Below are 13,411 nucleotides of genomic sequence, written 5' to 3'. Positions count from 1 at the left end.
GCCTGAGATATTTTAAGGTGATAATCAAACTCTCATCTTGGCTATAAAAATCTCAATGAAGAGCTCTTAGAACACATAACTTTGAGCATTATCATTTTCTAGTGGGCCTTATCAAATATTTGTAGATTGTAGCTGTGAGTTATTTGGGGATTATTGTTTATAATCCAGTTATATAGATGGGGAACTATCCGCTAAAAGTAACATTTTCATTTTCATTTTCTTTTTTTTTTTTGAGATAGTAGTCCTGTGGTATATTTATGCCACTTTTAGGTTGTGATTTTAAATCTTATTCTATGCCTTTGTTAGAAAGCCTGTATGTGTTTCCTTTAATAGGAAAAAATTATCTAGTTCAACAAAAGTCAAACAGGCCTTAAGAATTTAAAGGAGTGGAGTAGTACTGTGGAAAGCACACTCTTGTTTTAACCCAAATGCAAAACTGTGATTTGATTTGTTAAAAGACAACTTTTATTGATTTTGACCCTGGAGTTCCTTAAGACTGTGCATCTGTTATATATACATAACAATATCCTGGGGAAAGGTGGTATGTGCAATATAGTTCCTAGTAGCAAGGAGCTTATCTACATCACTTGGGAAAATAACAGATGTATTTCTGAAATGTCAGGTGGCAATACAACAAAGAAAAAGACATTCATGGTTGGTTGAGGAATAGCCACAGGATAATTGTTAATGGAATAAGAAATCTAGTGACAATCTACACAAATGCCAAGAAAATTCTGGAGACTAAAGTTTGTTCAACTAGCTTCTCATCAGACATCAGAGATTTAGTGCTGGTTCTGTAGAGATACTGATGTGTACATATGACAATTTTGAATTCCTCTGAAAAGGATTTTTTTTTAATATAAGCAATATTATGTAATAATTCCAATCAGTTTAAAAAAAAATCAAAACAAGTGGTATGCATGCTATGTTATTTTTGAATAACACCAGGTAGTTTTTATAGCTCTTTTCACATAGTGTTGGCTCTTGCCTCATGCCAGCCCTATGAAAAAGACAAGGGCTGATGTTTTCCTGGTTTATTGATGAGAATACTGAGTCTCCAAACGAGATGCGTCTAGCGTGCAGTACTGGTTATATCCTAGGAGTTTTGTTTACTCCATATTTTTCTTTGTACAGTATAATTGCCAATAGGTTTAGATATACCAGAGAAGTTGATAACTTTGTTTATATGATGCCCAAAAAGTACCCTTTTCATACTTTGTTAAGCAAATGAAGAAAATGAGAGTACCAGCTACGGCTGCTGCTCATGTTGATAAGCCAACTATTTTCTTATATCTTTTTTATCTGACAAATGTGTTCATTCAGTAGACATTAAGTGGCTTTAAGCGGCCTTCTTAATTTTGTCAATTACTAGGGGGGAATTCACAGGACCTGTGCACACACTTCATGTATTGGAGTTTCAGTTTATTTGAGGAAAGATGATATACATTCAGGAAAGCATTAAGTCACCATTTCAGATGTTATACCATTGTCAAATTGAGGGGTGGCAGGCATGCTGTGTCAGTGTTCTGATTCTGAAGTGGTCCAAGTAAGGTGGGGCTCCAACTGGACTTTTACTAATTGATGAAATTTCATGCATGGGGAGCGTTAGGAAGGGCATTCTCATAGAGTGGAGCTCGATTTAGGAAACGTAGAGAGGTGAATTTGTCAGGGTGGATGGGAGAAATATAGAAACACTTAAATGATACTCAGATTGAAGAATTGGCCTTTGTTTTTTAGACATAACAAGCCATGAAAAAAATCTGTGTTTTGCTTAGTGTCTGCTGGTGGAGGAGAGATTTTGTGATTACCATCACAGCTCTGTATCGCAATCCTGGGGTGCAGTTGGGAGACTGATTGAACTTTCATTTGTTTACATGGGATTCTATAACATGCTTTTATTATCCTTTGTATTTTGGCAAATGATGAAATCCTAAGTGAAATCCTTACCTCCTTGGCTTCTGATGCCGCCTCTATTATGTGGAGTGAACCAAGTCTGAGGCTCCCTGGGTTTGTTCCTGGGATGGTGAAGCTCTCTGGCCAGAGTCCCTTTATCAGGGAACATAGAGCTCACTACCCCGGCAGGTACTTGATTATACTATATGTGAAAATTTCATGGGATACAGACACAAAGGATGGAGCAGGATTCTGTGTCCAGTGGTTGGCAACAGGCAAGGACACATTTTCCTAAACCACTGTCTCAATGCTGCTTTGTTAGGGCTTCAAGTCTCAATACCATCCCTTGCCCTAGTCTTACCCTGTTCTCCTAAGTATGAGGCTATTCTCTGATGTTTTGCTATTTCACGTATATTGAATTCCTTCAGTTTCATCAATGAGAGTTCATTTCTAACATCATGTTAATTAAACAAACCACTAATTTCACCAATGAAAAGCTGTTTCTGCTATTCAGTTTGCTAAATAGCAAAGTGTCTGGTGTTCATCAGGATACTAATAGTTGAAAGAGCGATACAAAATTTGAGGTAGAATAAGATAATAAGAGATTCAAAATATTTGGCAAGGTTTTAAATGTGACCCTTTCTGATATAATACTAGCCGTCCCCAGGAATCTTAATTCTCAAGGCCAGTGGCTGTCCCTAAAGGTAAAGCTTAAATTAATTGTTGTATCCATTTTATCTTACTGTTGGTGCTGAAGAATATTTTATGAATTTCTTAATTTATTAACATACAGACACAGTGATGCCTGTTCATTGGTAAACTCAGTTTCCTTTATAGTTTCGACACAGCGATTATAGTATATATTTTTGTTTGCCTTTTACTGCTACTATACTCTCTTTGCTTTATGTTCATCCAAAGGTTTAGGGAAATATACCTGTAAGTAAGGAAAATATCACAAAGAAAACCTAGGGTGTGCATATATTGGGAGCATCCATCTTAAAAAGGTTAAACATATTACTGTGAATTCCTAATGAGTGTGTCCAAGGTGTTTATAGGCTTCAAAATGGGCTTTTTTCTTGGTGAAATTTCTTTCCACTTTGCTCTGTGTCACTAGGTGTAGTTATAAGCCTTCTCATTCTGCCCGAGTTCTGTGGGTCTGTAGCTGGGCAGAGCTCTCTTTGCCAGAAGATCTCTGTCCAGTCCTTTCATTCTTGGCAGGCTCGCTTATGTTTTTATGGTTTCTCTGCCAAACGATTCCTAACCTGGACCCAAGATAGGTTGTTTTTCCTAGGTTTCTGTCATTAAAGGCAAGGGTGCTATTCTGTCTTGTGGTGGCCAAGTACAGCCTGTCCTTTGACTTTGCCTCAAGTGTTTAAACAGATTTTCAAGGGACCTCATATTTAAATGTATTAAAGATGCTGGTTCAAGGAATTTTATTAAGTGTCTAGATTTTCTGATTTTATAATTCCATGCAGGCCCACATGACATCTCTGTTATCAAGGAAACTTAGATTTTACTATAGAAAATAAGTTAAGACAAGTATGGTTAAAAAATGAAATGATTGTGTGAAGAATGTTTATGTTATGAATTCACATTGAATAGGATAAAATGCTGTTTTAATATTTTACATATATGCAAATATATATACATACCCCACATGTATATTTATGTTAGAAATGATGTTACAATATATCAATCAATAAGACTTCATTTTTTCATGATTGAAGTAATAGTTTAATTTTTTTTTTTAATATAGCACGATCAACTTTATACCTGGGCTGCAGTTAGTCAACCCACACATTCACTGGATTACACAGAAGGGCAGTTTCCCAGGCGAGTCTCATCCATTTGGCCATCATCTAATTCTCCTGATGAAGAACACAGGGCCAAGGATGCTGAGACAGGTAGGCCCCTGGGAACAGTGAGTGTTCTGAAAGCATGTAACATAGAGTATCTGTGCAGTGATTACTGGGTAGTGAGTTTGCATTTCTTTTCAAGGCATTTCTTAGAGTGTAATCTATGGCTAACAGGTAAAAATCACTGGGAGGCTTGTTAAATTGAAAATTCTTTTGTGCCACTGTTAATGCTGCTGAGATGGAATTTTGGGGAATAGGATGCTGGAATTGTCCAGTTGTTGTTATGTATACAGAGTTCGATAACCACTGTGTCAGGTGTCCAGTTGTAGCGGCCACCTGAGGTTGAAGCACTATATCTTGTGTTGGCTAAGGGAGCTAGCTCCAAAGGGCAATTTCTTGTCTATTGCCTTTCTTTACTTAACTGCTTTCTTTGTGCCTTCTTAATCCTTTTCCTTACCTTCGGAGGTAATGGGGAGAGGAGAGATAGAGATACATATTTTGCTAAATCTAAAATTTAAGTAATCTTTAAAAATTTTACAGTGTTCAGATGTAATATTTATTATTCTTTAAAACTTTTCTTTTTATTTTCATGCCTTTTGTTGTCTTAAAAGTAGTTTGGGTTTTTGGTTGGGAAGATAGTATGAGAGAGATTAACATCGGCTTCACACAGATCCCAAAACTAGGAAAGCACTGTATAATTGTTATATAGAATTAAAAATCAATATTTGCATAAAGCTGTTTTATTGGATTTGGTTGATTTATTCCTTATTTTTTTTCTGTTTTAGCATAATCAATTCCCAATATCTTCCTGGTAGACTGAACAGGAGTATTGACTTCTGATCTATAATGAAGAGTAAATAAAAGGGCATTATTACTATTCAGAAATGTCTCACCAAATCCTTCTAAATGGTGGCATGGGTGTTAGAGTTAAGAATTTTGATCTTGTTTTCCTCCCATTGACTTATATAGGGAAAGATAGTCATAAACTTAATTTGGACTTGTGATAAAAGAGTGTAACATAAGGGGATGGAGCTTGCAAGGTTCCAGTAAAGATTGTGGAGTAGGTAAACACTGTGTTTTCCTCCTCTCAAAACTAAATTAAAATTACAACTAAATTAAAGAGCAAAAAACCTGGAGAACCATCTGAAGACTAGCTAAACAGAAGTCCTGTAACTAAGGCTATAAAGAAGCCAGGTGGAGACTGTGAGGAGAAGTGGAGATGTGAAACAATCTGGCCCCACACACACATGTGATGGTTTAGAATCAGGAGGGATACCTCAGCTGCAGAGGTCCCTTTCGAAGAGTGAGAGGTCCCAGACCCCACACCAAGCTCCCTAGCACAGAGCAACAGTGCCAGGAAGAGGAGCCCCTACGACATCTGACTGTGAAAACTGGTAGGGATTCCATCCATTAGGGTGAGACAGAGGGCTGCTAGAAATGCAGGTGTTCTCTTAAAGGGCCTATGCACAGACTCTTTCTCCCAGGCACTCATCTGGGGCTCCAGTAGAGGGACGGTGGCTCAGGAGGTGTCAGAGACATAAGGGAAAGAATCAGATGTATGGCTTCAAGGTGAAGGCTGGAGGGACAGCCTCCATTGTCTCTGCATTGAAACTTCTTCCTGTGCAGCCGGTGAGTGGGTGCCATCTTTCCTGTGTTGAACACTTCCCCCAAGTGGCCAAATCTGAATGTTCATTGGCCTTCTGAACACAACTTGCCGAATCTTGGTGACTTCCTGAGACCCCAACTCACTCAACTCACATGCCACTCAAATCTCTTTCAGGAGCTGAGCCTTTAGGCAGCTGACAGGTGGTGGCAGACTTCGGTGTGCCCTGGGCCTTTTGTCGAGCTGCCCCGGGTCTGGTACTGGTAGCATCCTGCCCCTGGTTGCAGCGTGACCTCTCCCATTTGCCTCCATGTCTAGCAGAGTAAGCCAACAATTGTGGATCACTTTATAGCTCCTACCGGATAGCTCCAGGCTAATCAAAGGCAGCGGTTGAACTTGGCCTGCTTGGGAGCCTCTCCCAAGGGGCCACCTGGTAGCCAGCTTTGAACCATAACAGAGTACCATAATTAGCCACAGAAGAATCACACCCAAAGAACGATTTCAATAGGCACCAGAGCCCACTGAGATGAATCTTACTCTGTGGGGTTATCCCCCACACAGCAAGTCATAAGCTATTGTCATGGCCAGTCCTCATGGCCAGTCAGCCTGTGAGTCAGCCCCACCCACTCAAGTGCCAACAGCAGTCAAGGCTCAATTACAGCAGGATGGCACACACAATTGACACAAGAGACGCTCCTGGAGCACTGGCTCAGGTGACCAGGGACACGGTGCCACTGGGCCTCACAAAACATCTACTATTTAAGGCCACCCTACCAAGACTGGGAGATGGCGCGAATCTACCTAATACATAGAAACAAACATTGTGGAGCAGCCTAAATGAGGGGACAAAGAAACGTGTCTCAAATGAAAGAATAGGAAAAAACTCTGGAAAAATAACTAAATGAAATGGAGTCAAGCAATTTACTAGATACAGAGTTCAAAAGACTGGTTATAAAGATGCTCAAGGAACTAGGTGAGAAGTTCAACAAAGAGAGAATATGCATTAAAAAGGACACAGAAACAAACAAACACAAAGTCAAAAATGAAGAAAACAATGTTTGCAATGCAAGATATACTTGAAGGAATCAGCAGATTAGATGAAGCAGAGGGTGAAATCAGATACTTAGAAAACACTCAACTTGGAATGGCAAAAAAGAAAAGAGAAAAGAAAATTAGGATAGTTTAAGGGTCATATGGGACAATGTTAAGTATAGCGACATTCATATCATACGGATACCAGAAGGAGAAGAGAGAGACAGAGCATGGATTGAGAAACTATTTTAAGAAATAATGATAGAAAACTTTGATATCCTGGTGAAAAACATAGACATACAAGCCTAGGAAGCCAGAGAGTACTAAACAAGATGAACCCAAATAAGCTCACATCAAGACACATCGTAATTAAAATGACAAAGATCAAAGACAGAGAAAATCTTAAAAGCAACAAGAAAAAAATACAGTTAGTTTACCTACTACAAAGAGAGAAGAAAGCTCTGGTAAGACTATTAGCTGATTTCTGAACAGAAACTTTGCAGGTCAGAAGGGATTGGCAGGAAATATTCAAAGTGATGAAAAGCAAGGACCTACAACCAAGATTATGCTACCTAACAATGCTATCATTTAAAATTGAAGGAGAAATATAGAGTTTCCCAGATAAGAAAAAGCTAAAGTTCATCACCACCAAACCAGTATTTCAAGAAATGTTAAAGGGACTTCTTTAAGATGAAGAACAAAATAAAAAATAATAAAATACACACATATATATATATATATATAAAATATATCCAAAAAGAACTTACTGATAGCAATATCAAAGAGTTTACTGTTATGTTTTCTTCTAGAAGTTTTATGGTTTGGGGTATTACATTTACTTTTTAAATCAGTTTTGAGTCTTTTCTTCTATATGGTGTAAGAATGTGGTCCAGTTTCTTTTTTCTTTTTTCATGAATCTGTCCAATTTTTCTAGCACCATTTATTGAAGAGACTGTCTTTACCCCATTGTACATTCTTGCCTCCTTTGTCATATATTAAGTGAGTGTATTGGCATAGAAGGATTAGAAAAGTACAAATTAGTAGTTGTTAAGATGGTCATGGGGATGGAGAGCATGCCATAGGGAATGCAGTTAGCATTAATGTAATGACTAGGTGGAGAGCCAGAGGAGAGAAATTGCTGTTAGGGAGATTGTTTTATAAACTATATAAATGTCTAACCAATGTACTGTATGCTTGAAACTAATAAAATAAAATTTTAATGATATAAATAATCAAGTGGCAATAACTATGTTCCTATCAATAATCAATTAAAATGTAAATATATTAAATGCTCCAATCAAAAGACATAGGATTGCTGAATGGATAAGAAAACAAGAGACATACATATGCTGTCTATAAGAGATGCACTTCAGAACAAAAGACGCACAGACTGAAATGGCTGGAAAAAGATATTTTATGCAAAGAGAAACAACAACAACAACAAAGCTGGGGTAGTGATACTTATGCCAGACCAAATAGACTTTAAAAAAGGCTATAATAAGAGACAGTGAAGGACATTTTATAATTATAAAGGGATCAGTTCAACAAAAGGATATAACCCTTGTGAACATTTATGCACCCAATATAGTAGCATGTAAGTATATAAAGCAAATATTGATCAATATAAAGGGAGAGATCAATAGTAAAACAGTAATTTAAAGGGAATTTAACACCTCATTGACACCAATGGACAGATCTTCCAGACAGAAATCAACAAAGAAATAGTGACCTTAAATGACACATTAGACCAGATGGATTTAAATGCTATTTTTAGAGCATTTTACTCTAAAAGAGCAGAATATATGTTCTTTTAAGTACACGCAGAACATTTTCCAAGAGAGACCATGTTAGGTTACAAAACAAGTCAGAGTAAATTTAAGTAGATTGAAATCATATCAAGTGTCTTCTCTGACCATAATGGTATGAAACTAGAAATCAATTACAAGAAAAATAACGGAAAAATACACAAACACATGGAGGCTAAATAATGTGCTCCTAAACAATGAATGGATTAACAATGAGATCAAGGAGGAAATTAAAAGGTACCCTGAGAAAAATGAAAATGAAAACATAATGACCTAAAATCTGTAAGACACAGTGCAAGCAATCCTAAGAGGGAAATTTATAGCACTACATGCCAACCTCAAAAAAAAAAAAAGTAAAAAGAAAAGAAAAGAAAAACCTCAAGTAAACAATCTAACCTTATACCTTAAAGAACTAGAAAAAGAACAGTAAACAAAGCCCAAAGTGAACAGAAGGAAATAATAAAGATCAGAGCTGAAATAAACTAGAGTCTTAAAGAAAACCATACAAAAGATCGATAAAACCAATAGTCAGTTCTTTGAAAAAATAAATTGTTAAATCTTTAACCAGACTAATCCAGAAAAAAAGAGAGAGGAACCAATTAAATAGAAATTATACAGGAGAAATGACAACTGACACCATAGAAATGCAAAAGATTATAAGAAAAAACTATGAACAATTATATGCCAACAAATTGGACAATCTTGAAGAAATGGATAAATCTCTAGAAATATACAATCTTCTAAGACTGAATGAAGAAGAAACAAAATCTGAACAGACTGATTACTACTAATGAAATTGAATCAGTAATCAAAAAACTCCCACAAACAGCAGTTTTAACTATAAGGCATTGAGAAAGAAGTTGAAGATAGGTATAAATGGAAGTATATACTGTGCTTATGGATAGGAAGAATTAACATCATTAAAATGTCCATATTACTCAAAGCAATGTATAGGTTCAATATAATTTCTATCAAAATACCAATGGCATTTTTCACAGAACTAGAACAAATTATCTTAAAATTTATATGGAACCATGAAAGCCCCTAAATAGCCCAGCAGTCTAGAGAAAGAAGAACAAAGTTGGAGGTATCACACTAGCTGTTATCAAAGTATACTACAAAGCTATAGCATGCCAATGGCATAAAAAACAGAATAGAAAGCCAAGAAATAAATCCACACCTCTATTAGGGTCATTTAATCTATGACAAAGGAGGCTAGAATGTACAATAGGGTAGAACAATCTATTAAATAGTGTTGGGAAAACTGGACAGATTCTTGCAAAAGAATGAAATATGACCTCTTTCTTATATCGTATCCAAAAATAAACTCAAAATGTATTAGAGACTTAAATGTAAGACCTAAAACTTTTAGAAGAAAGCAGGCAATAAACTCTCTGAAATTGCTCTTAGTAATATTTTTTTCTAATATATTTCCCAGGACAAGAGAAACAATAGAAAACATAAGCAAATGGAAGTACACAAAACTAAAAAGTTTTTGCACAGCAAAGTAAATTGTCAACAAAACAGAAAGAAAACCTACTGAATGGGAGAAGATATTTGCAATGATACATCTGATAAGGGATTATTATCTAAAATTTATAGTGAACTCATACAGTTTAACACCAAAAAAGTAAACAATGCAATTAAAAAATGGGCAAAGGGCCCAAATAGGCATTTCTCCAAGGAAGACATATGGATGTCCAGTAGACATGGAAATGTGCTTAACATCACTAATCATCAGAGAAATGCAGATTAAAACCACAATGAGATATCACCTCACACCTGTCAGATTGGCTATCATCAATAAATCAACCAAAAACAAACAAACAAACAAACAAACAAACAAACAAACAGTATTGGCAATGATGTGGAGAAAGAGGAATCCTTGTGCACTATTGTTTGGATTGCAGATTGGTGCCTCCACTATGGAAAACTGTTTGCAGATTCCTCAAGAAATTAAAAATGGAACTACCTTGTGACCCAGCTACTACATTTCTGGGCATTTGGCTGAAGAAATCCAAATACTAATTTGATAAAAGTACATACACCCCTGTGTTCATTGCAGCCCTTTTAGCAATAGCTAAGATATGGAAGCAACATAAGTACCCATCAATACGTGATTGGGTAAAGAAGTGGTACAATGGAATATTACTCTGCCACAAAAATGAATGAAATCTTACCTTTTCCAGCAAAATAGATGGACCTAGAGGGTATTATGCTAATTGAAATAAGTCAGGCAGAGAATGACAAATACCATTTGATCTTACTTACATGTGGAATCTAAAGAATAAAATAAATGAACAAACAAAACAAACAGACTCATAGATACGGAGAACAAACTTCTGGTTGACAGAAGGCAGGGGAGTTGGGGTGCTGCATGAAAAACATGAAGGGATTAAGAAGTACAAATTGGTAGTTGTAAAATAGTCATGGGGATGCAAAGTACAGCATAGGAAATATTATTCCAATAATATTGTAATAACAATGTATAGTGCCAGGTGGGTGCTAGTCGGGTGGATCACGTTGTAAATTATGTAAATTATGTAAATGTTTTATCACTATGCTGTGCATCTGAAACTAAAGCTATCTTAGGCAAGTTTCTTTATTACTGTACTCAGTTCCTTCATCTGTAAATTGGTGATCAAGGATAACATCTACTGCATAGGGCTATTTCAAGAATCATATGAGTTAATGTATGTTAGAGTATAGAATTAGCATTCAGAATGCTGCGGCTGGCTCGATATGAGTGTTTACTGCTGTTATTGTAATTATTACCATTATCATGTGCTCTCTGCCTCCCTACTTCCTTTTAAAACCAACAATGACCCACAGCGTCAACAATTTTATTCCGGGCCCCTGCCCGAAGGTCTGCAAAGGGAACCTGGCACTCATAGCATCCTGTTTTTATCCCCACCTGTGGAGGAATGCATTTGCCTCTTTCTTTGTGCCAAGGCTCTGACCAGGGGCCCACACCCAACTGCACTGTTCCCCTTTAGATGTCCAGTGGTTTTGAAGCACTGCTTAGTATTATTCACTTGCAGAACTCTACTTCCTGAAATGAACAGCAGGAGGTAGGATGTACCAAATGTAGTTTCACGTAGGGCTCTGAGTGTTTCGTAACACACAGTCCAGTTGATCAAGGGCCACAGTAAAGTTCTGCAATACGACACTCTTCAGAGATGAGGGGATTCTAACATAACACCTAAAAGTAAAGGTAACACATAAAAGCATATTTAGTTTTAAAAGGAAAAGCATAGAACTAAAGGTATTGATCCTATTTAATACACTGTTTTATTTCTTTATGTTAAAAATGACTTACTAGCAGGAAGTAGGCAGGTGTTGTTATATAGTTATATAGTTGTTTGCCATTTAACAATGTTTCAATCCCTGAGGGACTGCATATATGACAATGGAAGCATAAGATGATAATGGGGCTGAAAATTTTCTGTCACATGGTGATGTCATCTTCCTCTTGGTGTACTGCACTACATTACTTGTGTTTGTGGTGATACTGGTGAACATCACCTAATGCTCTTCCTGTCACACAAGTGTACAGTGCACGCAAGTATGTACAGTACATCACGCTTGATGGTAATAAATGACTGTCACTGGTTTATATGTTTACTACTGTACTTTTTATCCTTATTTAATTTTATCTATTTGTTTTTATTAATTTTATAGGGATAACATTTGTTAATAACATTATGTACATTTTAGGTATACTACTTTATAATACAACTGTATACTCTGTGTGTGTTCACCACCTGAAGTCTAGCCTTTTTTTGCCAATATATGTTTTTCCCCCTTTAGGCATTTCATCCTCTCCCCACCTCCCTTCACCTTTGTTAACAATCATTCTATTGTCTGTATGGTTTTTTTTTTTGTCTGTTCATTTGTTGCTTTTTGTTTTATATCCCACTTATGAGTGAAATCATACAATTCTTATCCTTTTCCGTCAGACTTATTTCACTTAGCATGATAGTCACAAGATCCATCCATGTTGTCAAAAATGACAATACTTCACATTTTTATGATTGAGTAGTGTTTCATTGCATATATGTACCGCATTTTATCCAGCCATTCATTGAACTACACTTGAGTTGTTTCTATTCTTTTGTCTGTTTAAATGATGTTTAAATGAACATAGGGGTACATATATCTTTATGAATACGCGTTTTCAGGTTTTGCGAGTAGATACTCAGAAGATGGATTGCTGGGTCATGTGGTAGCTCTATTCTCAGTTTTTTGAGGAACCTCCATGCTGTTTTCCATAGTGGCTGCACCAGTTTACATTCCTAATAGCAATGTGTGAGGGTTCCGCTTTCTCTGTATCCTCTCTGACACTTGTTATTTCTTGTCCTGTTGATGATAGCCATTCAGACAGGTTTGAGGTGATGTCTCATGGTTTTGATTTGCCTTTCCCTAATACTAGTGACGTTGAACATCTTTTCATGTATCTGTTGGATTTGTGTATGTCTTCCTTGGAAAAGTGTTTATTTGTGTCCTTCACTAATTCTTTAATTGAATTGTATGTTTTTGTTGTTGTTGAGTTGTATGAGTTCTTTACACATTTTGGATATTAACCTTTTAACAGAGGTATTTCTAAATATAGTCTCTCATTTAGTTAGTTGCCTTTTTGTTTTGCTGATGTTTTCTTTTTATTTATTTATTTTTTGTGTATATGTCTTTTTTATTATGGTAACATTAATTAACAAAATCCAGTACATTTCAAGTGTACAGTTCAACAATAAGCCATAGATATATTGTACTGTGTTTTCACTGCCCATATTTAGAGTTCTTGCTGTTGCCACATATTTGACCCCTTTTACTCCATCTACTCTCCCCACCCCACACACCTTCTGGTAACTATTAGTCTGTTGTCTATGTCCATGAGTGTGTGTTTGTTTGTTGTGTTTGTTGCTTTTAGATTTATATCCCACATGTAAGTGATATCATGTGGTTTTCAACTTTTTCTGTCTGGCTTATTTCGCTTAGTATGATTATTTCAAAGTCTATCCATGCTATTGCAAATGGCAGTATTTCATCTCTTCTTATAGTTGAGTAATATTCCATTGTATATATGTACTCCATCTTCATTATGATTATCTATATAGAAAACCCTAAAGACTCCACAAGAACACTACTAGAAGTAATAAACAAATACACTAAAGTTTCAGGATACAAAATCAGTGTTTGAAAATCCATAGCATTCCTATACTCTA

At 36.3% G+C, this 13,411-nt stretch overlaps 1 protein-coding gene across 6 annotated transcripts in view; it reads left to right on the top strand.

The window, feature by feature from the left end:
* The window catches only part of FMN2 (formin 2), a 371,091-nt gene that overhangs the window by 97,699 nt on the left and 259,981 nt on the right, over nucleotides 1-13,411 (top strand). For all 6 annotated transcript variants that reach the window (XR_004955481.1, XM_036235636.1, XM_016129861.2 and 3 more), the window contains exon 3: nucleotides 3,650-3,797. Coding sequence is in view for 5 of the 6 variants with exons in the window: in XM_036235636.1 (XP_036091529.1) it covers nucleotides 3,650-3,797 (148 nt within the window). In the remaining variant the exon portion in view is untranslated. The remainder of the gene's footprint in view (nucleotides 1-3,649; nucleotides 3,798-13,411) is intronic.

Source organism: Rousettus aegyptiacus, unplaced genomic scaffold, assembly GCF_014176215.1.
Source record: "Rousettus aegyptiacus isolate mRouAeg1 unplaced genomic scaffold, mRouAeg1.p scaffold_m13_p_18, whole genome shotgun sequence".
In the NCBI taxonomy this organism is placed as follows: Eukaryota; Metazoa; Chordata; class Mammalia; order Chiroptera; family Pteropodidae; genus Rousettus; species Rousettus aegyptiacus.
Note: the sequence above shows the minus strand (reverse complement) of the source record. Positions and strands in the feature narration are given on the sequence as shown.